Source organism: Mustelus asterias, chromosome 9 (assembly GCF_964213995.1).
Source record: "Mustelus asterias chromosome 9, sMusAst1.hap1.1, whole genome shotgun sequence".
Taxonomy (NCBI): Eukaryota; Metazoa; Chordata; class Chondrichthyes; order Carcharhiniformes; family Triakidae; genus Mustelus; species Mustelus asterias.
Window position 1 is genome coordinate 10,867,834 of NC_135809.1, and position 22,012 is coordinate 10,889,845.

Here is a 22,012-nt window from a genome sequence, read left to right on the forward strand (position 1 = left end):
CCAGGTGGAATTTAAATCCAATTCATAAAATTTAGAGTTAAAAGTTAGTCTCAGTGATGGTGACTACAAAATTGTTGTCAATTGTAAAAACCCATGCCATTAATGTTCTTTAGGGAAGGAAATCTGCCGTCCTTACCTGGTCTGGCCTACATGTGACTCCAGACCCACAGCAATGTGGTTGACTCTTAAATGCCTTCTGAAATGACCCAGCAAGCCACTCAATTCAAGGGTATTAGGGGTGGGCCAACAAATCCCACATGAAACACCCCCATTCCATGAAAGTATTTTTAAAAATCCATCTGCAAAGGATCCTTCGACCAAAACACTTCGATAAAGGGTTAGACATAGAGAGGGAGAATCCCAAGTTAGGGGCTATGAGTGTAAAATAGTTACTGATGAAATCCAACAGGGATTCCAGAAAGTTCTTTGCTTAGCAGTGAGAATGGGGAATGTGCTACCATGTCTTTGAGGTGGATAACATGTAGGAGAAAACTCGCTAAGTGGATCATAGAGAGTCCCTACAATGCAGAAGGAGGCCATTCGGCCCGTCAGAGCTCACTGACAACAATCCCACCCAGGCTCTATCCCACCTATTTACCCTAGTAATCCCCCTGCACTAAGGAACAATTTAGCATGGCATGGGGAGGCAATGGCCTAATGGTATTATCACTAGACTATTAATCCAAAAACTCAGCTAATGTTCTCGAGATCCGGGTTCGAATCCCGCCATGGCAGAGTGGAATTTGAATTCAATAAAAAAAATCTGGGATTAAGAATCTACTGATGATCATGAAACCATTTGTCGATTGTTGGAAAAACCCATCTGGTTCACGAATGCCCTTTAGGGAAGGAAATCTGCCGACCTTACCCGGTCTGGTCTACATGTGACTCCAGAGCCACAGCAATGTGGTTGACTCTCAACTGCCCTCCAAGGGCAACTAGGGATGGGCAATAAATGCTGGCCAGCCAGCGACGCCCATGTCCCACAAATGAATTTTTAAAAAATCAACCTAACCCGCACATCATTGGAGATGAGAGAAAGAAATGGGATATGTGGACAGGATTACATGAAGTAAGGTCGCCGCACTACCAGAAGGACGTGGAGGCTTTAGAGAGAGTACAGAGGAGGTTTACCAGGATGTTGCCTGGTATGGAAGGGCTTAGTTATGAGGAGAGATCGGGTAAACTGGGGTTGTTCTCACTGGAAAGACGGAGGATGAGGGGTGACCTAATCGAGGCGTATAAAATTATGAAAGGCATAGATAGGGTGAACGGTGGGAAGCTTTTTCCCAGGTCGGTGGTGACGTTCATGAGGGATCATAGGTTCAAGGTGAGGGCGGGAGGGGGGGGGGGGGGGGGGGAAGAGGTTTAACACGGATATCAGAAGGACATATTTTACGCAGAGGGTGGTGGGGGCCTGGAATGCACTGCCGGGCAAGGTGGTGGAGGCGGACACACTGGGAACGTTTAAGACTTATCTAGATAGCCACATGAACGGAGTGGGAATGGAGGGGTACAAAAGAATGGTCTAGTTTGGACCAGGGAGCGGCGCGGGCTTGGAGGGTCGAAGGGCCTGTTCCTGTGCTGTATTGTTCTTTGTTCTAAGGTGGGAGGAGGGGCACGTGCAGAACATCAAAATTAGCATAGACCTGCCGAGCCTGTTTCTGCGCTGTAAACCATTGCTTGACATAAACCCATCAGCAGAGTTGCTAACATTCCCTGGCTCACAGCTTCTTCCCAGAAATCCTGCTGGCACACAGGATCTATTTTCTCAATATAACCGAATGTATCGGAAAAATAGTTACGACAAGATTGGTGACTATGTAGTTGCTAGTTAAAAGCAGGGTACAAGGAAAAAGACCTACTGTTCTCTAACGGAGATAAGACACATTGTACTGAGTCTCTCCCTTTTCAGCACATCCAGCAAGATTTCCCTGGAGGAGCCTTTGTAGACAGTTCCGAGGAAGTTACATAAGTACGGCCTTGAAGAATGCAACATTAGGTTGTTGAGATCCACCACGGGGAAGTTCCTGTAGCTGAAATAAGAATTACAGTGTAGTTATTAGACTTTCCTTCCAACAGATGGGATTTAAAAAAAGCTTTGGATCCACAAAGTTCCTGCTTATTGTAAAGGTCGAGTGGTAACATTGATGAAATGTGTTTAATTGGCTATCTAGTGTCATGGAGAGCTGGGACATCCAGTGCCTTTAAAGGTCAAATTCCAATCACAATTAAAATTCAAGCACACATTATCCTTCCCCATGAGGGTATTTTATCCATGTTATCATAGAATCATAGAAACCCTACAATGCAGAAGGAGGCCATTCGGCCCATCGAGTCTGCACCGACCACAATCCCACCCAGGCCCTACCCCCACATATTTACCCGCTAATCCCTCTAACCTACGCATCCCAGGACTCTAAGGGGCAATTTTTAACCTGGCCAATCAACCTAACCCGCTTATCACTGGTGATTAGACAGTAGCAGAGGTTCCTCTGCAATCAGGAGTTACAGTGGAGTTCCGAGGCAGATCCCGTACGGAAAATGCCCTCAATATCTGGTTCCTCCAAGGGCCAAATGTAATGGGGAGATGTTAAGCTCTGTCAGCAATCCTCCCTCACATTTCCAGCATAAAGCCAAAGAACAGCACTATTATCAAAGGACATTTACTAGAATAAATCCAGACACTATTGAAAATGGAAGGTTAGGAGGTGCCTGGCGGCCAGATGTGCTCCAGCTGAGAGCGCTGCTTGTAGTACTTTGAGTTTTTAAAAAAAATCCCTCGATAACTGATCAATAGTGCTTGGATTCATCGGTGAATGTTCCTTGGCTTTGTGCTGGGAATGTGAGGGAGAGTTGCTGCCGGAGCTTAACATCTCCCCATTACATCTGACCCTTGGAGGAACCAGATATTAGACCATAAGACATAGGAGCAGAATTAGGCCACTCGGCCCATCGAGTCTGCTCCGCCATTCAATCATGGCTGATTTTTTTTCTCATTCCCATTCTCCTGTCTTTTCCCCATAACCCCTGATCCCCTTATTAATCAAGAACCTCTCTATCTCTGTCTTAAAGACACTAAATGACCCGGCCTCCACAGCCTTGTGCGGCAAAGAGTTCCACAGATTCACTTTGAGGGCAGGGACCATCAGAAACTCATTACAAAATGAGTCCGGGACACCAGTCCATGAATTAGAAACATGGATAGGAGCAGGAGGAGGCCATTTGGCCCTTCGAGCCTGCTCCACCATTCATCACGATCATGGCTGATCGTCCAACTCAATAGCCTAATCCTGCTTTCTCCCCAAAACCTTTGATCCCGTTTGCCCCAAGTTCTGTATCCAGCCGTCTCTTGAATACATTCAATGTTTTGGCATCAACTCTTCCTGTGGTAATGAATTCCACAGGTTCACCACTCTTTGGGTGAAGAAATGTCTCATCTCCGTCCTAAATGGTCCATCCATAATCCTCAGACTGTGACAACAGCCTTGCTGGAGTTCCAAAGTATTGCACAATCACAGCATCTTTTGCAATACATGCCAACTTATTGAGTTATATTTTTAAAGATGGTAGTTAGATCACTTTGGATCCATTTCTCTCCCTTTGAGGTATCCTTCACAATTCACAAGTCACTCTCCAACAGGGTAAGCAAGACAGGAAAATGCTCCCACACCCTTGCCAAAGTCACAAGAGTCAGACTCCGGGAAGTGCACGAGGGGTCCGAATGAGGGGAACTTGTTCTCCAGCGTCTGTCCTGGTGTGCAGCCTCCATTTGGGGCTTCCAACTCTGGATGGTGTACACATAACCCTAGTACTCTGGCACAGCATCAGCAAGACAAATTAATCATATCTTGAATGATACCAGAATCGAGTAGTTATGACTCTCAGGCTAGGACTCTTTTCTCTAGGAAGGTTGAGGAGGTAATCTTATAGCGAGGCTATAAGATTATGAGAGAGTTTGACAGGATAGGCACAGAGGAGATGTTTCCATTTGTAGACAAGACCAGAACTAGGAGCTATAAAACAGCTTACAATAAATCAAATAGGCAATTCAGCAGAAACCTCTAAGGGGATGGCCTTGTGGCTTTATCGTTAGACTATTAATGCAGAAACTCAGCTAATGTTCTGGGTACCCAGGTTCGAATCCCGCCACGGCAGATGGTGGAATTTGAATTCAATAAAAAATATCTGGAATTAAGAATCTGTTGATGACCATGAAACCATTGTCAGAAAAACCCAGCTGGTTCACTAATGTCCTTTAGAGAAGGAAATCTGCCGTCCTTAACCTGGTCTGGCCTACGTGTGACTCCAGAGCCACAGCAATGTGGTTGACTCTCAACTGCCCTCATGCAACTAGGGATGGGCAATAAATACTGACCAGCCAGTGACGCCCATGTCCTATGAATGAATGTATAAAAAAAACAGAAATCGGTTGGAATGTATAACTACCACATGGCTTGGTTGAGGTGAATAGGTATATTCGAAGGGAAGCAAGTTTATGAGGGCGTAAGCAATAAAAAGATATGTTGATAGGATAAAATGAATAGGGATGGGAGGAGGCTTGTGTGGAGCATAATCACCAGCATGAATACATTGGGCTGAATGGCCTCTTTCTGGGATGTAAATACTCTGTAACATGTTAAGAAAATAGAGAATAGAATCTACAGTGCAGAAGGAGGCCATTTTGGCCCATCGAGTCTGCACCGACCACAATCCCACCCAGGCCCTATCCCCATAGCCCCATGCTTTTACACTAGCTAGTCCCCCTGGCACTAAGGGACAATTTAGCATGGCCAATCCACCTAACCTGCACATCTTTGGACTGTGGGAGGAAACCGGAGCACCCGGAGGAAACCCACACAGACACGGGGAGAATGTGCAAACTCCACACAGACAGCGACCCAAGCCGGGGATCGAACCCGGGTCCCTGGCGCTGTGAGGCAGCAGTACTAACCACTGTGCCACCATGCTGCCCTTGGAGACCATTAGAAAGATAAGCTAAAGTTCCACCTCTTTCTTATCTGCCATCTGTGACAGAGAGCAGTAAACTTTCAGGAAAAGGGATCTCTTCCGTCGAGAATAGAGAAAAATGAGAGGCAAAGCAATTTAGATTTACTCAACGCAACCTACCAATCGTTTGGGCATTTGTTTTTAAAGACTGATGAACTACAACTTGGACTGCAACCAACATCGAAGTGAAGCCTGCAGGCTATTTTGGAGCACACAGCATTCTGATAAGACTGCCTGAAAGCCCTCCTGCAAATTTAATCATTCGCTATGTCTCCAAAGCTCCTCTGCAGATGCAAGATGCAACGAACAAATCCTTAGTCATCAGCTACTGGTATTCCATCACTTCAAGGTTAACTATAGGATACTGCACCAGTGATTAGGAGTGAAGGACATTAGCAATGCATCGTTCCCCTTCATGGTATTCTATTTATTCATCAGCTGCTTAGGCAGCCAGGAATTGAAAACATTATGAGATATGGCAAGGGCTACAAAATGTCAGCGAACATTGTTTCATGTGCGTGATATTGTAGATAATGCATTGAAATCTTACCAACAATTGTGAGAATGCCAGAATAAGTGTGAAAGTTTATTTAGCTGCAGCTCCACTTTAAGATGAATGAAAATAAAACACAGTTGTGTAGCTTTGCACAAGTTAAGCACCCAAACATGGGAATATTTGGAACGAGCAGCTTTAGACTATGTTCTGCACCTGGTCAAATTTCTCTAAAGTCTCCACAGGAAGAAGAGTAACTTTGGACTGGATTCCATGTAGTTGTTAAAGTCAGGATAGATATAACACGCTTATATAAAGCATTCATAAAAACTTCCGAGTGCTTTACAGGGAGAGTGGACACCGAGCAGGAATGGGGTGAAAGGAGTAGGTGAAAGAAACTGAAGATTGCTGCCACTGAATGTTGATGAGGGTGGCTGTCAGATGTTACTGAGCTGAAGGAAATGGTGATTGATCCAGGATTAGAGGGTGGAAAGCCTGTCAGATAATATAGCAAGAAGCTTAGTGTCGATAGTAGTGACAGAGGTAGAGCTGGGCATCGTTGGGAGGGGGGTAGAGTTGGGCGTCATTGGGAGGGAGGTAGAGCTGGGCATTGTTGGGAGAGGGGTAGAGCTGGTCGCCGTTAGGAGAGGGGTAGAGCTGGGCATTGTTGGGAGGGAGGTAGAGCTGGGCGTTGTTGGGAGAGGGGTAGAGCTGGTCGCCGTTAGGAGAGGGGTAGAGCTGGGCGTTGTTGGGAGGGAGGTAGAGCTGGGCGTTGTTGGGAGGGAGGTAGAGCTGGGCGTTGTTGGGAGGGAGGTGGAGCTGGGCGTTGTTGGGAGGGAGGTGGAGCTGGTCGTTGTTGGGAGAGGGGTAGAGCTGGGCGTTGTTGGGCGGGAGGTAGAGCTGGTCGTTGTTGGGAGGGAGGTGGAGCTGGGTGTTGTTGGGAGGGAGGTAGAGCTGGTCGTTGTTGGGAGGGAGGTAGAGCTGGGCGTTGTTGGGAGGGAGGTGGAGCTGGGCGTTGTTGGGAGGGAGGTAGAGCTGGGCGTTGTTGGGAGGGAGGTAGAGCTGGTCGTTGTTGGGAGGGAGGTGGAGCTGGGCGTTGTTGGGAGGGATGTAGAGCTGGGCATTGTTGGGAGGGAGGTGGAGCTGGTCGTTGTTGGGAGGGAGGTGGAGCTGGTCGTTGTTGGGAGGGAGGTGGAGCTGGTCGTTGTTGGGAGGGAGGTAGAGCTGGGCGTTGTTGGGAGGGAGGTAGAGCTGGGCGTTGTTGGGAGGGAGGTAGAGCTGGTCGTTGTTGGGAGGGAGGTGGAGCTGGTCGTTGTTGGGAGGGAGGTGGAGCTGGGCGTTGTTGGGAGGGAGGTGGAGCTGGTCGTCGTTGGGAGAGAGATAGAGCTGGGCGTTGTTGGGAGAGAGGTAGAGCTGGGTGTTGTTGGGAGAGGGGTAGAGCTGGGCGTTGTTGGGAGAGGGGGAGAGCTGGGCGTTATTGGGAGGGGGAGAGCTGGGCGTTGTTGGGAGGGAGGTAGAGCTGGGCGTTATTGGGAGAGGGGGAGAGCTGGGCGTCGTTGGGAGGGAGGTAGAGCTGGGCGTTGTTGGGAGAGAGGTAGCGCTGGGCGTTATTGGGAGGGAGGTAGAGCTGGGCATTGTTGTGAGAGGGGTAGAGCTGGGCGTCATTGGGAGGGAGGTAGAGCTGGGCGTTGTTGGGAGGGATGTAGAGCTGGGCGTTGTTGGAAGAGGGGTGGAGCTGGGTGTTGTTGGGAGGGAGGTGGAGCTGGGCGTCATTGGGAGGGAGGTAGAGCTGGGCGTTGTTGGGAGGGAGGTGGAGCTGGGCGTTGTTGGAAGAGGGGTGGAGCTGGGTGTTGTTGGGAGGGAGGTGGAGCTGGGCGTCATTGGGAGGGAGGTAGAGCTGGGCATTGTTGGGAGGGAGGTAGAGCTGGGCGTTGTTGGGAGGGAGGTGGAGCTGGGCGTTGTTGGGAGGGAGGTGGAGCTGGGCGTTGTTGGGAGGGAGGTAGAGCTGGGCGTTGTTGGGAGGGAGGTGGAGCTGGGCATTGTTGGGAGGGAGGTAGAGCTGGTCGTTGTTGGGAGGGAGGTGGAGCTGGGCGTTGTTGGGAGGGGGGTGAGCTGGGCGTTGTTGGGAGGGAGGTAGAGCTGGTCGTTGTTGGGAGGGAGGTAGAGCTGGTCGTTGTTGGGAGGGAGGTGGAGCTGGGCGTTGTTGGGAGGGAGGTAGAGCTGGGTGTTGTTGGGAGGGGGTAGAGCTGGGCGTTGTTGGGAGGGAGGTGGAGCTGGTCGTTGTTGGGAGGGAGGTAGAGCTGGGCGTTGTTGGGAGGGAGGTAGAGCTGGGCGTTGTTGGGAGGGAGGTAGAGCTGGTCGTTGTTGGGAGGGAGGTGGAGCTGGTCGTTGTTGGGAGGGAGGTGGAGCTGGTCGTTGTTGGGAGGGAGGTAGAGCTGGGCGTTGTTGGGAGGGAGGTGGAGCTGGTCGTCGTTGGGAGAGAGATAGAGCTGGGCGTTGTTGGGAGAGAGGTAGAGCTGGGTGTTGTTGGGAGAGGGGTAGAGCTGGGCGTTGTTGGGAGAGGGGGAGAGCTGGGCGTTATTGGGAGGGGGAGAGCTGGGCGTTATTGGGAGGGGGAGAGCTGGGCGTTGTTGGGAGGGAGGTAGAGCTGGGCGTTATTGGGAGAGGGGGAGAGCTGGGCGTCGTTGGGAGGGAGGTAGAGCTGGGCGTTGTTGGGAGAGAGGTAGCGCTGGGCGTTATTGGGAGGGAGGTAGAGCTGGGCATTGTTGTGAGAGGGGTAGAGCTGGGCGTCATTGGGAGGGAGGTAGAGCTGGGCGTTGTTGGGAGGGATGTAGAGCTGGGCGTTGTTGGAAGAGGGGTGGAGCTGGGTGTTGTTGGGAGGGAGGTGGAGCTGGGCGTCATTGGGAGGGAGGTAGAGCTGGGCGTTGTTGGGAGGGAGGTGGAGCTGGGCGCTGTTGGAAGAGGGGTGGAGCTGGGTGTTGTTGGGAGGGAGGTGGAGCTGGGCGTCATTGGGAGGGAGGTAGAGCTGGGCATTGTTGGGAGGGAGGTAGAGCTGGGCGTTGTTGGGAGGGAGGTGGAGCTGGGCGTTGTTGGGAGGGAGGTAGAACTGGGCGTTGTTGGGAGGGAGGTGGAGCTGGGCATTGTTGGGAGGGAGGTAGAGCTGGTCGTTGTTGGGAGGGAGGTGGAGCTGGGCGTTGTTGGGAGGGGGTAGAGCTGGGCGTTGTTGGGAGGGAGGTAGAGCTGGTCGTTGTTGGGAGGGAGGTAGAGCTGGTCGTTGTTGGGAGGGAGGTGGAGCTGGGCGTTGTTGGGAGGGAGGTAGAGCTGGTCGTTGTTGGGAGGGAGGTAGAGCTGGGTGTTGTTGGGAGGGGGTAGAGCTGGGCGTTGTTGGGAGGGAGGTGGAGCTGGGTGTTGTTGGGAGGGAGGTAGAGCTGGGTGTTGTTGGGAGGGGGTAGAGCTGGGCGTTGTTGGGAGGGAGGTGGAGCTGGGTGTTGTTGGGAGGGGGTAGAGCTGGGCGTTGTTGGGAGGGAGGTGGAGCTGGGCGTTGTTGGGAGGGGGTAGAGCTGGGCGTCGTTGGGAGGGAGGTGGAGCTGGGCGTCGTTGGGAGGGAGGTGGAGCTGGGTGTTGTTGGGAGGGGGTAGAGCTGGGTGATGTTGGGAGGGAGGTGGAGCTGGGCGTCGTTGGGAGGAAGGTAGAGCTGGGCGTTGTTGGGAGGGAGGTAGAGCTGGGCGTTATGGGGAGAGGGGTGGAGCTGGGCGTTGTTGGGAGGGAGGTGGAGCTGGGCGTTGTTGGGAGGGAGGTAGAGCTGGGCGTTGTTGGGAGGGAGGTAGAGCTGGGCGTTATGGGGAGAGGGGTGGAGCTGGGCGTTGTTGGGAGGGAGGTAGAGCTGAGTGTTGTTGGGAGGGAGGTAGAGCTGGGTGATGTTGGGAGGGAGGTAGAGCTGGGCGTTGTTGGGAGGGAGGTGGAGCTGGGTGTTGTTGGGAGAGGGGTAGAGCTGGGCGTTGTTGGGAGGGAGGTGGAGCTGGGTGTTGTTGGGAGGGAGGTGGAGCTGGGCGTTGTTGGGAGGGAGGCGGAGCTGGGCGTCGTTGGGAGGGAGGTGGAGCTGGGTGTTGTTGGGAGGGAGGTAGAGCTGGGCGTCGTTGGGAGGGAGGTAGAGCTGGGCGTCATTGGGAGGGAGGTGGAGCTGGGTGTTGTTGGGAGGGAGGTAGAGCTGGGCGTCGTTGGGAGGGAGGTGGAGCTGGGTGTTGTTGGGAGGGAGGTAGAGCTGGGCGTCGTTGGGAGGGAGGTAGAGCTGGGCGTCGTTGGGAGGGAGGTAGAGTTGGGCATTGTTGGGAGGGAGGTAGAGCTGGGCGTTATGGGGAGAGGGGTGGAGCTGGGCGTTATGGGGAGAGGGGCGGAGCTGGGCGTTATGGGGAGAGGGGCGGAGCTGGGTGTTGTTGGGAGAGAGGTGGAGCTGGGTGTTGTTGACGTACATGTTAAAAAGGACCCATCCTGGCAGATGTGACAAGTATGTAATATGGAAATGTGAAAAAGCGGGAATCTCTTCAGCAGCAAACCCCCCCCCACCCACCCCCCAAGTCAAATTCCTGAGCACTTTTCAAGGTTTAAAGAGACAGAGCAAGCATGGGAGAAAGCGCGTGCGTGTAGGGGACTTTGTGACTTAGGAAGGGCAAGGCACAGCTTCGAACCTAGAAAGCTGAAGATTCAGTCATCAGTGATGGAGCAATTAAAATCAGGGATGGCCAAGGGACCAAAACTGAAGAAGGGTAGAGATCTCGAGAGAGAGTTGGAAAGCTGGAGAAGGTTACAGAGATATGGAGGATTTTAAACTAAACAAGGATGAGAATTTTAGGTTGAGTAGTTGCCAGACCAGGAGTCAATGCAGGTCTCCGAGCACAAGGATAACAGGGGAACAGGGTCTTGGTACAAGGTTGTATACAGGCAACTGTTTTGGAAGAGCTCAAATTTGTGGGTGGAAGTTGGGAGGCCGGCCGGTGGAGCACCAGAATAGTCCAGCTCCAAGTAACCAAGTCATGGATGAGGGTTTAAGCAGCAGATGAGCTGAGGTGGGCAGTGTTGGGAGATGTTACAGAGTTGGAAGCAGGTAATTTTGGTGATGGCACAGATGTGTGTTCAGAAACCCATCTTCGGGTCAAATATGATATCAAGGTTGCAAACTGTCTGGTTCAGTGATGGAGTCATTGGTTAGGGAATTTAGTTTGTGATGAGCACTGAAGACAACGGCTTTTGTCTTTCTCCAATTTATTTGGATGAAATTAAAGACAGTGACAGAGAGGTAGTGCCGAGGTAGAGTTGGGTGTTGTCGGTATACATGTGAAACCTGACATCTTTTCAGAAGATGTCAGCAAGGAGCAGCAGGCAAATAAAGAAATAAAGCAAAGCTTACAAAATTGTAAAGAAGAAAGTTAAAACAAATACACGCAGGAGATAGACAACATTCCACAAGCTAACAATCCACTTACGTCGCCACTCCCAGAGGCCACTGGTAAACATCCTCTTCGTTTACCCAACGGCTGTCATACACAAGAAAAATTAAATCGATGAATCCTCCATGCTTTTTGAGGTAGGGCTCAATCCAGTTATTATCACACTCCTCATTGCCAAGCAGAACCACAGCAACATGTTGAAGCTTGTGTGTCTGGAAGAGTGTCTGTGCATAGTGCAGCCACTGGGTGGCAAACTTGATCTTTCCTCCTTCTCTGCCATTTAGCACGAGCACCAGGTTCTCAGTATCTAGCGGGATGCGCCCAGGCACCACAGCAGGGCCAGTGCAGAATCTGAACAGAAACAAAGTATGGTTTAAGTGAAACTACATTTCCCAACCTACAGTGCTTTTCAAAAACCTTTTAGAACAAGGGACTGGCTTAACAACCAGGAAATGTACTCGGGTTTTATCATCAACCTTGGCTAATGGAAGGCTTTATCAATCGTCGAATTGTACATCATTGCGGAAGGACCTTTGAAAAAAGTAAAGTTTACTTATTCGTCGCAAATAATGTTTTTAAGCTTTGAAAGAGGCATTCAAATAATCCGACTCCCCTGCTCTGTCCCCGCAGACCTGATTACTTTCTTTTTCAAGTATACAAATCCCTTTTTGAAAGTTATTAAATCCGTTTCCATCGCCCTTTCACACCGGATTGTAACAGAATAATCTCATCTTCCCTCTGGTTCTTCTGCCAATGATCTTAAGTCAGCGCGCTTGAGTTACTGACCCTCCTGTCAGTGGGAAATGCTTCCATCTACTTATGAAACCTTCAAAATGTTCAGCACCTCTACTGAACCTCCCCTCAACCTCTGCTGCTCCAAGTATGGTTTCACTTAACCATACTTTGAACAATTCAAGAAAAGAATGAACTAAATAACAAGCAAAATTATTCCAAGAACTAAATTACTTTCATTATGATACAACAAGTTAGGTACAAAAGCATTTATCAACTTTTCCTGAGAATATGCCAAACATATCCCAAATTCTAAATCCATTTAATTTTATCTTATAGCGTACATTATTCATTGGATAATGGTTAAAATTCATGGATGGAATGAAAGGTACCAAAGAAACTAAAGATGATCAGAAAGCAGGGTGGGAAAGAGAGAAGTACTTTAATATAAAACACTTGAATACAATATAATCAGATGTTTCATTAACCGATCTTTTAACAAAAATGAGAGTATGTTTCCTGTCACTGACATTAAACTAACTACTCTTTACTTTCCTAGATTAGTTCTACCTCTCTGGGCAAAACCGTGGCACAGCGGTTAGCACTGCTGCCTCACAGCGCCAGGGACCCGGGTTCGATTCGCAGCTTATTGTCTGTGTGGAGTTTGCACATTCTCCCCGTGTCTGCGTGGGTTTCCTCCGGGTGCTCCGGTTTCCTCCCCCAGTCCAAAGATGTCCGGGTTAGGTGGATTGGCCATGCTAAATTGCCCCTTAGTGTCAGGGGGACTAGCTAGGGTAAATGCATGGGGTTATGGGGATAGGGCCTGAGTGGGATTGTGGTCGGTGTAGACTTGATGGGCTGAATGGCCTCCTTCTGCACTGTAGGATTCTACGATTCTATGATTCCTGATAATTAAATTTGTGTTCACCAGTCCTTTAGCAGTGTTCCTTTCTTTACTGATTCTTAATATATCCAAATAGTAGCCTGCACTGTATCTCCTGCCTGCATTCTATTCATTTCCCCATTAACTCAAAGGACCGAATTTCACTCAGTACAGCGTCAAAAAAAAGAAAAATGTGCTCGTGTAGAAAGAGACAAAGCAGGAAACTACAGGCCAGTTGTCATAGGGAAAATTTTTAAAATTATTAAAGATGTTACAACAGGGCACTTAGATGAATTCAAGGTAACCAGGCAGAGTAATCAACATGGTTTTGTGAAAGGGAAATCATGTTTAACCAATTAATTGGAGTTCATTGAAGTAATGTGCTGTGGATGAAGGGGAACTTGTAGATGTATCGTACTTAGATTTTCAGAAGGTATTTGATCAGGTGTCACACCAAAATTTATTGCGGAAAATAAAAGTTCATGGTATAAGGAGAGAGTAACATATTGGCATGGAAAGAAGATCGGCTAGGTAACAGGAAACAGAGTAGACATAAATGGGTAATTTTCCGGTTGGCAGCATGTGACGAGTTGACGAGTGGTGTGCCACAGAGCTCAGTGTTGGGGCCTCAACCTTTTATAATGTATATACATGATTTGGATGAAGGGACCGATGGTACGGTTGCTAAATTTGCTCTTGATAGAAAGATAGGTAGGAAAGTAAGTTAAGAGGACATAAAGTGGCTACAAAAGGATATGGATAGGTTAGGTGAGTGGGCAAAGATCTGGCAAATGGAGTATAATGTGAGCAGGACAAATGAAAAAGCACATCAGCTAATTGATGAGAGATCGCAGAACTCTGAGTTGCGGAGAGATATGGGTATCCTAGTATAATTACAAAATGTTAGCATGCATGTGCAGCAAGTAGTTAGCAAAGCTTTTGTTTTTTTTGCAAGGGAAATTGAATACAAGAGTCGGGAAGTTATGAGCGGGCATTGGTGAGGTCACATCTGGAGTAGTGTGTACAGTATTGGTCTCCTTATTTAAGGCAAGATGTAAATGCGTTGGAAACAGTTTACTAGATTATTACCTGTTTACTGGATTATCAGTTTACTAGATTATTACCTGGAATGGGCAGGTTCTCTTCTGAGGAAAGGTTGCACCGGGTAGCCTTGCATCTGCTGGAGTTTAGAAAAGTAAGAAGTGACCTGATTGAAACATACAAGATCCTGAGGGGTATTGACAGGCTGGAAGTAGAGAGGATGTTTCCTCTTGTGGGAGAACCTAGAACTCGGGTTCACTGTTTAAAAATAAGCAGTTGCCATTTAGAACAGAAATGAGAATTTAAGAAATTCTCTCAGAGGTTTGAGGCGCTTTGGAATTCTCTGCCTTAAGAAGTGGTTGAGGCGGAGTCTTTGAATATCTTTAAGGCAGGGGTAGGTAGATTATTGATAAGCAAAGGGGTGAAAGGTTACCAGGAGTAGACAGGAACGTGGAGTTGAGATTACAATTATATCTATATATTATATTACAATTATACCAAGACCGCAAGGAACTACAAAAGGTCGTGAATGTAGCCCAATTCATCACGCAAACCAGCCTCCCATCCATTGACTCTGTCTACACTGCCCGCTGCCTCGGCAAAGCAGCCAGCATAATTAAGGGCCCCACGCACCCCGGACATTCTCTCTTCTACCTTCTTCCGTCAGGAAAAAGATACAAAAGTCTGAGGTCACGTATCAACCGACTCAAGAACAGCTTCTTTCCTGCGGCTGTCAGACTTTTGAATGGACTTACCTTGCATTAAGTTGATCTTTCTCTACACCCTAGCTATGACTGTAACACTACATTCTTCATTCTCTTGTTTCCTTCTCTATTAACGGTATGTTTTGTCTGTATAGCGCGCAAGAAACAATACTTTTCACTGTATGCTAATACATGTGACAATAATAAATCAAATCAAATCTGCCATGGTCTTATTGAATGGCGGAGCAGGCTTGAGGGGTCGAGTAGCCTACTCCTGCTTCTAATTCGTAAGTTCACACATTACTACGTGTACAGTTACTAAGTTTTCTTTTTATTATGGTATAGATGGCATTAAAGTGCACACAGAATGAGTGTTCCTGACCATATCTGAAAATTCGCCCCTGTGTAAAACTCGTTTGGTTGCAGAGAACAAGATGCAGTTCACATAGAAGTAAACTTTACCTTAAATGCAGATTTCCAGCCTTTAGTTCCCCTTCTCTCCAGTGAGCCGTCACATCACTTGGTGTAAGCTGGCCACCAAGAATATGTTGCCAGAGGTAAAGTCCTATTTGAAAGAGGAAGGGTTTAGAGCTGCAGAACTTAAAGCCAGTCATTGTGCAACAGTGTCAATACAGAAATCACAACAATCAACCTCAGAAAGGGGTTCTTAAATGACATTATTTCTGTGGACACAAGAGACATTTATAAATGTTTCCAAAATCTTAAACTAGAACCCTACATTATCCCATTATTCAAGGTACAGCCTCTGACTAAAGGAGGGACTTCCAACATTGTGTGCAAATGTCTAACCGTTCTATAAGTCCTTGTGATGGTGGTTTTGAAAGCTAATGGAATCAAGTTAGTGCAGTGGGTTCATATGCATTGAGAACTCGACTGTGAATCCCATTCAGCTGTTGCAGTGATGTAGCGAGCTTCTTGATCAGAATCCAGTTGTACATATATCATTAGAATGTACTGTATAATTCCGAATCCTTCAACATAGTTTTTGCTTTTCTCGGCAATTCCTTTACTGGTATTCTAGAAGGTGGCTGAGTGCATCCTGTGGACACTGGCCAGCCTCTGCACACTGGCCAGCCTCTGCACACTGGCCAGCCTCTGCACACTGGCCAGCCTCTGCTTTCTTGTCCAGGCAATCATTATCCATAAATAAAAACAGAAAATGCTGGATAAACTCGGCAGGTCTGGCAACATCCATGGAGAGAGCTTGGAGGGGAACTTTCAGGTGGTGGTGCTCCCATGAATCTGCTGTCCTCGTCCTTCTAGGTGGCAGTGGTCGCACGTTTGGAAGGTGCTGTCAAAGGAACCTTGGTGAGTTGCTGCAGTGCATCTTGTAGATGGTACAGGCTGCTGCCACTGTGTCGCTGATGGAGGGAGTGAATGTATGAAGGTGTGGGAGGGGTGAATGGGACTAGTAGTAGATGGTTTAAAATTTATTTATTGGTATCACAAGTAGGCTTACATTAACATTGCAATGAAGTTACTGTGAAAATCCCCTAGTGGCCACACTCCGGCGCCTGTTCAGGTACAGTGAGGGAGAATTTAACACGGCCAATGGACCTAACCAGCATGTCTTTTGGACTGTGGCAGGAAACCGGAGCACCTGTAGGAAACCCATGCAGACACGGGGAGAACGTGCAGACTCTGCACAGACAGTGACCCAAGCCAGGAATTGAACCCGGGTCCCTGGCGCTGTGAGGCAGCAGTGCCACCGTGCCGCCCACATGGGTTGTCAATTAAGTAGGTTACTTTGTCCGGTATGGTGTTGAGCTTCTTGAATGCTGTTGCAGTCACACTCTTGGCAAATGGAAATTACTCCATCACATTCCTGATCTGTGCCTTGTAGATGGTGGACACATCTTGGGGTGACAATAGGCAAGTTATTTGTTGGAGAATTCCTGACCTCTGACCTGTTCTTGAACCCACAGTCTTGATATGGCCGGTCCACTTCAGTTTCTGGTCAATGCTAACACCCAGTAGGATTAAATAAAAGCAGAAAATACAGATTGAATAGGGAACATCTGGAAAAACGGGTTCTCTGTTGCCATCCTCATTTAAATCAAAGACTTGGTGTTCAGAAGACAATTTAGTTTAATTTGTTGATAATACTAAACCGGAGAAGGAGGGGTGGGTGGGCAATGGGATCACAGATAGCTCAGAACTCTCAGAGTAAGGTGCAGGATGAAAAGAAGGTTGTAGTATTGTTTACAGGTTTCAGGAAATACTTCAGGCTCTGCCTTTACAGGTGAAGACTTAGATCTCAAATCAGATTAGTTAAATTGCCTTCACGTGAGAGGCATCTGTCACCTATGTTCTGCAAAGCCAATGTTTGCTTTTGTAGCTTCAGGTTACTTATTGATGCAAAGTTAATTCCGGAGACATGCTCTTTGTTCAGTTGAAGCCAGCAGCTGGGAGCTGCAACCGGCCTCAACATTTCACCTCCAGCCATTGTGCGACAAACACTGTGCTTCCTTCTCAAACTTACTGTTGCAATTAGGGAGCTAATAAGTGACTCACCTCAGGCCTCTTTTATGCACCTGCTATAGCATGCTTAAAAATAGGGATAGAGGAGAGAAAATGAAATACGGGAAAGAGAGAGATGTGGGAGGAGAGAGGAAGAGGCGCATTAGGTAAGATTTAATTAGCTCGATAATGACATCAGAGCAAGGTTCTTGCCCTCTTTTTAGGTCAAACCAAATAAACAAACTCAGATTAAGTCAGGACAAAGTAAAAGGGGCAGCTCCCCAAAAGGAGGCCAAAGGGTCAACCAGAGGAAACTAGACAAAATAAAGAAAATGATGAGCTCAGAAGCTACAATACCACACAGTACAAAGATCTCAGAATCCCTACAGTACCGATCACAATCCCACCCAGGCCCTCTTCCCGTAACCCCACACATTTACCCTGCTAACTCCCTGACACTAAGGGGCAATTCAGCATGGTCAATCCGCCTAACCCGCACATCTTTGGAGTGCGGGAGGAAACCGGAGCACCCGGAGGAAACCCACGCAGACACGGAGAGAACGTGCAAACTCCACACAGACAGCGACCGAGGCCAGAGTTGAGCCTGGGTCCCTGGCGCTGTGAGGCAGCAACGTTAACCACTGTGCCACCGTGCCCGGGTCCCTGGCGCTGTGAGGCAGCAGTGCTAACCACTGTGCCACCCAATCTCAATTCACATCATTGTAAAAGAGAAATTTGACTTCCTTCCTAAGAAAGATGCTTTGATAACTTATTCAGAAACGCGGCAAGTATACATTCCCATGGAAGTGGAAAAAATATTACTGCAAAATATATTCTCCCAGTACTTGCAATTACTTGAAATATAAGCTTTGTCACCAGTAGGGAATACAGCATTGATATGCTATTGTGGAATATTTCTGAAGGTGATTTACCAATTGCAGCTTTGCCCCAGATCTGCACCTTCTTCTGTCTGGATCGATTTTGTAATATTTGTTTCTGAAATCCCTGCAGCTGAGCTTTATGCTGCAAAGCGTTCTCCATCTTCTCATCCTCTTCCCATGGATTCCACTCACTGGCTTGTCCTGCCTGCTGAAAATCCCTCTGTTCATCAATCTTCTGCCACGGACGGGTGCTGCCTGCAAATTAAAATTTAGCACAATATAAACTAAAATTCTACTCTAGCGGCTTGGAAACAAGAGCGGTTTTGTTGACGAACTCAAATGGGCTTGAAGAGCACTAAAAACAGAATACCTGTTCCCAACACTAGAAAACAACGTCCACACTTATCATAAATATATTACCGCCCTTGAAGGAAGTCAGTGCCTCCAGTTTCCACCCTTAGCAGCCTCAGATGCCAATCAACTTTACATACTGACAACCTTCCTAATATCTCGTCCGTATCAAATTTTAGCCTATGCAGCGTCTCAACTACCTCCTTTCTCACTGTGACTTTCGCAGCATCTTCCTCCTTGATAAAGACGTCTCACAGCACCAGGTTAAAGTCCAGCGGATTTATTTGGAATCACGAGCTTTCGGAGCGTTGCTCCTTCATCTGAAGTAGCAGCGCTCCGAAAGCTCGTGATTCCAAATAAACCTGTTGGACTTTAACCTGGTGTTGTCAGACTTCTTACTGTGCCCACCCCAGTCCAACGCTGGCATCTCCACTCTTGATAAAGACAGATACGTATTAGTCATTTTGTAGTTTCAGCCATTTCCTCTGCTTCCACGCATAAACCTCTTCATTGGACCCTAACCAGTCCCATTTCTCTTTTTACCTCCCATTTATCTGCCTATAGAAGACTTCTGAGTTCCTTTTCTCTTAGGCTTCCAGCTCTTCTCATACTTCCTCTTTGGTCATCGACTTCTTTATGCACTTATTCTCCGAACTTTCTACATTCAACCTGGTTCTCAATTGTATTATTAACCTGACATCTGTCATATGCACCCTTTCTCTGCTTCACCTTACTCTCCATTCACCTGGGCCAGATCCATTTTCACCCATCTGAAATCAGCCCATCTCCAACAAATTATATTTAGGCTGATTGTTCTTGGTCCTTTTCAATGCTTAACCTATAAGATTATGAGGGGTATGGACAGGGTGATAGGGTGCAGCTGTTCCCCTTGGTTGAGGGGTCAATCACAAGGGGGCATAGTTTTACGGTGAGAGGCAGGAGGTTCAGAGGAGATTTGAGAAAAAGCTTTTTCACTCAGAGGCTGGTGAGGATCTGGAATGCGCTGCCTGGGAAGGTAGTGGAGGCCATAAACCTTACTACCTTTAAAAAGTATTTGGATGAGCACTTGAAATATCAGAACATTCAAGGATATGGGACAAGTGCAGGAAAATGGGATTAGTGTGCCGTTTGTGGTAGTTACTGAGAGTGCAGACTCGATGAGCGAAAGGCCTTTTCTGCGCTAAGGTTTATTTATTAGTGTCACAAGTAGGCTTACATTAACACTGCAATGAAGTTACTGTGAAAATCCCCCTAGTCACCACACTTCGGCGCCTGTCCGGGCACACTGACGGATAATTTAGTATGGCCAATGCACCTAACCAGCATGTCTTTCAGACTGTGGGAGGAAACCTGAGCACCCGGAGGAAACCCACGCAGACACAGGGCGAAACTCCGCACAGACAGTGACCCAAGCTGGGAATTGAATCCGGGTCCCTGGCGCTGTGAGGCAGCAATGCTAACCACCGTGCCACTGTATGACTCCATGACTAAACCTTATATTATGACCACTGCTGACGTCTGATTCACCCCTCCCACCTCATTCCTCAGAACCCGGAATGCTTCCCTCCTGGTTGGACTAGAATCCTGCTAATCTAGGAAATTCTCCCGAACACACTTCAGAAACTCTCCCCGCTCTCTGCCCTGTACATTATTACTGTCCTAGCCTGTATCACGATCATTAAAGCCATCCATTAGCATCAATTCAGAAATGCTGAGGCCATTTGCAGCCAGCGTCCTATTGCTACCGACAACTGAGCAAAGACCAAGCCTCCAAAATTAACTTTGTAATCCTGTGCTACAAAGGCAAACAGTTTTTTTTCTCTTGCAGCCGACAGGTGTCTCATTGAAATGTTGGAGGCAATTTAACTTATTCCATTTAGAAGTCTCTATCTCCATCAGAGTCTGGGCTATTCCCTGAGGCACACACGCAACACTGCAACCCTTCTGTTCACTTCACCTCCAGCAACTATACAACAAAACATGCAGGAAACAAACATTTACTAGTAATGTAGCACTGGAGAAGGGTTCTTTGTCAAGATCAGAGAGATTAGGGATGAGAGGTCAGCTCTTTGGAAGACAGGCAAGAAGAATTGACAAAAATTACACATACATTGGACAAGAAACCAGAAAAAGAAATGCCCGGAGCTGCAAGGCAAGAGCCGACAGATCTTTACACAGATTGGTAGCTCAAACAGTGATTGGACTAAGGGTATGAGCAGCGATAAACTTGACTTGGGATGTTTCAGGCTGATCAGGATTCTGGGTCCAATAAGCAGAATAGCTCCATTTCCCTGTACCCCACATTGAAAATAACTTAAATATACTTACTCTGAACACTAGCCAAAAGATCATACCCATTCAGCTAAGAAAAAATAGACACCGACCCATTTTTAGACAGACCAATTTTATCCAAGAATGTCCTGCTCTCAAAACACGGTGGTTAACACTGCTGCCTCACAGTGCCAGGGACCCGCGTTTGATTCCAGCCTTGGGTGACTGTGCGGAGTTTGCGCATTGTCCCCCTGTCTGTGTGGGTTTCCCTCAGGTGCTCCGGTTTCCTCCCACAGTCCAAAGATGTGCAGGTTAGGTGGATTGGCCATGCTAAATTGCTCCTTAGTGTCCAAAGATGTGTAGGTTAGGTGGATCTGCCATAGGAAGTGTGCGCGGTTACGGGGATAGGTTTAGGGGAGGGGGCCTGGATAAGATACACTGTTAGAGAGTAGGTGCAGACCTGATGGGCCAAGTGGCCTCTTCTGCACTGTAGGGATCCATGATCATCATTAGACGAAAGCAGTTTTACAGTTTAAAGAAAAGATAGATGAGAAATATTACATCAAAGCAAAAAATACAGGTAAAATATCCAAGTCACTGACGCACAGCACCATGGCAGAGGCCACGACACCCATTCACACAGCTAATGTGACATCACACTACAAGATCAGCTCTTGCATGCATGGTACAAGTCACCAAAGCAACAAAATTGTAGTTTGATAAGATTAATGTTACTGCTGATTTTATTTGATTAATATCAACCTGAGATAAATATTAATTCCTTCAAAGATTGCGACGATTTCCGGACACATTTTGGTTTTCTAAAATAAATATCTTCTCATGTAATACTGATATTTATAATGTGAAAATACATCCACTTTGGTTTCTGGAATAAATTTATGATAGAGGATAAAATTATTGCACATAAATTTATTATATTTAGTTGCAAAAGAGCAGCAAAACATTTAGAGATTCCATTTAAGTTCCCTTTCATTCTAATTGAGATTTTCCTGTGTGTGTATATGTGGGGGGTGTATATGTGGGGGGTGTATATGTGGGGGGTGTATATGGGGGGGGCGGGGGGGGATTGACCCCACAGGTGGTCCATGGGCTTTGTTACCACCTGCAAGTGGTCCATGGACAAAAAGGTTTGAGAAGCGCTGATCCAATTCAAATCAAAGACCTGAATTCAGAAATTCAAATTACTCTCATTAGTTGGTTGTACTAAAACTGGGATAGGACGAGGAGGGCCATTAAAACCAAAGACAGCCCAGAATTTTTAGCATAAGCAGGACATAATATGTAAGTGGGAAGAACAATTGCTGGCAAAATTAAATACCAATGCTGGGATTTTCCACTCATATTCATGGCGGGCGATTGGAAAATATCACCAAAAGGCCCAAGATGCATTTCCGGGTGACGTAAATGCAGGACGCGATTGCCCCGTTTCCCCCCCGCCCCCCCATCAATGGCGGCTGTGTTCCCCGCCATCCCCAGGAACATCATTATAATAAATTTGCATAGCATTATACTGGTTACATGCCAGCATCATTCCCCCTTGTCAAATTTAAAGCACAGGCTACAGTGCACAGTACAGACTGAGTAAAAGTTGGATGCATATACACAGGGATGGGGGTGGAATGACGACAACCACAAAATTAATGGAAAAACATATCACTGATGAGCACTATGTCGCAGTTGACACCATTTAGCTTGAGCTC

The 22,012-nt window shown here is 47.5% G+C and overlaps 1 protein-coding gene across 9 annotated transcripts in view; it reads right to left on the reverse strand.

Moving 5' to 3' along the window:
* The window catches only part of rxylt1 (ribitol xylosyltransferase 1), a 44,082-nt gene that overhangs the window by 18,058 nt on the left and 4,012 nt on the right, over positions 1 to 22,012 (reverse strand). For 3 of the 9 annotated variants that reach the window (XR_013498714.1, XR_013498713.1, XM_078219683.1), the window contains exons 2-6: positions 17,721 to 17,924; positions 14,770 to 14,872; positions 13,687 to 13,742; positions 10,984 to 11,298; positions 1,866 to 2,036 (exon numbers count right to left, since the gene is read on the reverse strand). Coding sequence is in view for 5 of the 9 variants with exons in the window: in XM_078219683.1 (XP_078075809.1) it covers positions 1,866 to 2,036; positions 10,984 to 11,298; positions 13,687 to 13,739 (539 nt within the window). In the remaining 4 variants the exon portion in view is untranslated. Of the gene's footprint in view, positions 1 to 1,865; positions 2,037 to 10,983; positions 11,299 to 13,686; positions 13,743 to 14,769; positions 14,873 to 17,720; positions 17,925 to 22,012 lie in introns of those variants that run through there. The other 6 variants (XR_013498712.1, XR_013498711.1, XM_078219681.1 and 3 more) reach the window with 4 other exon arrangements.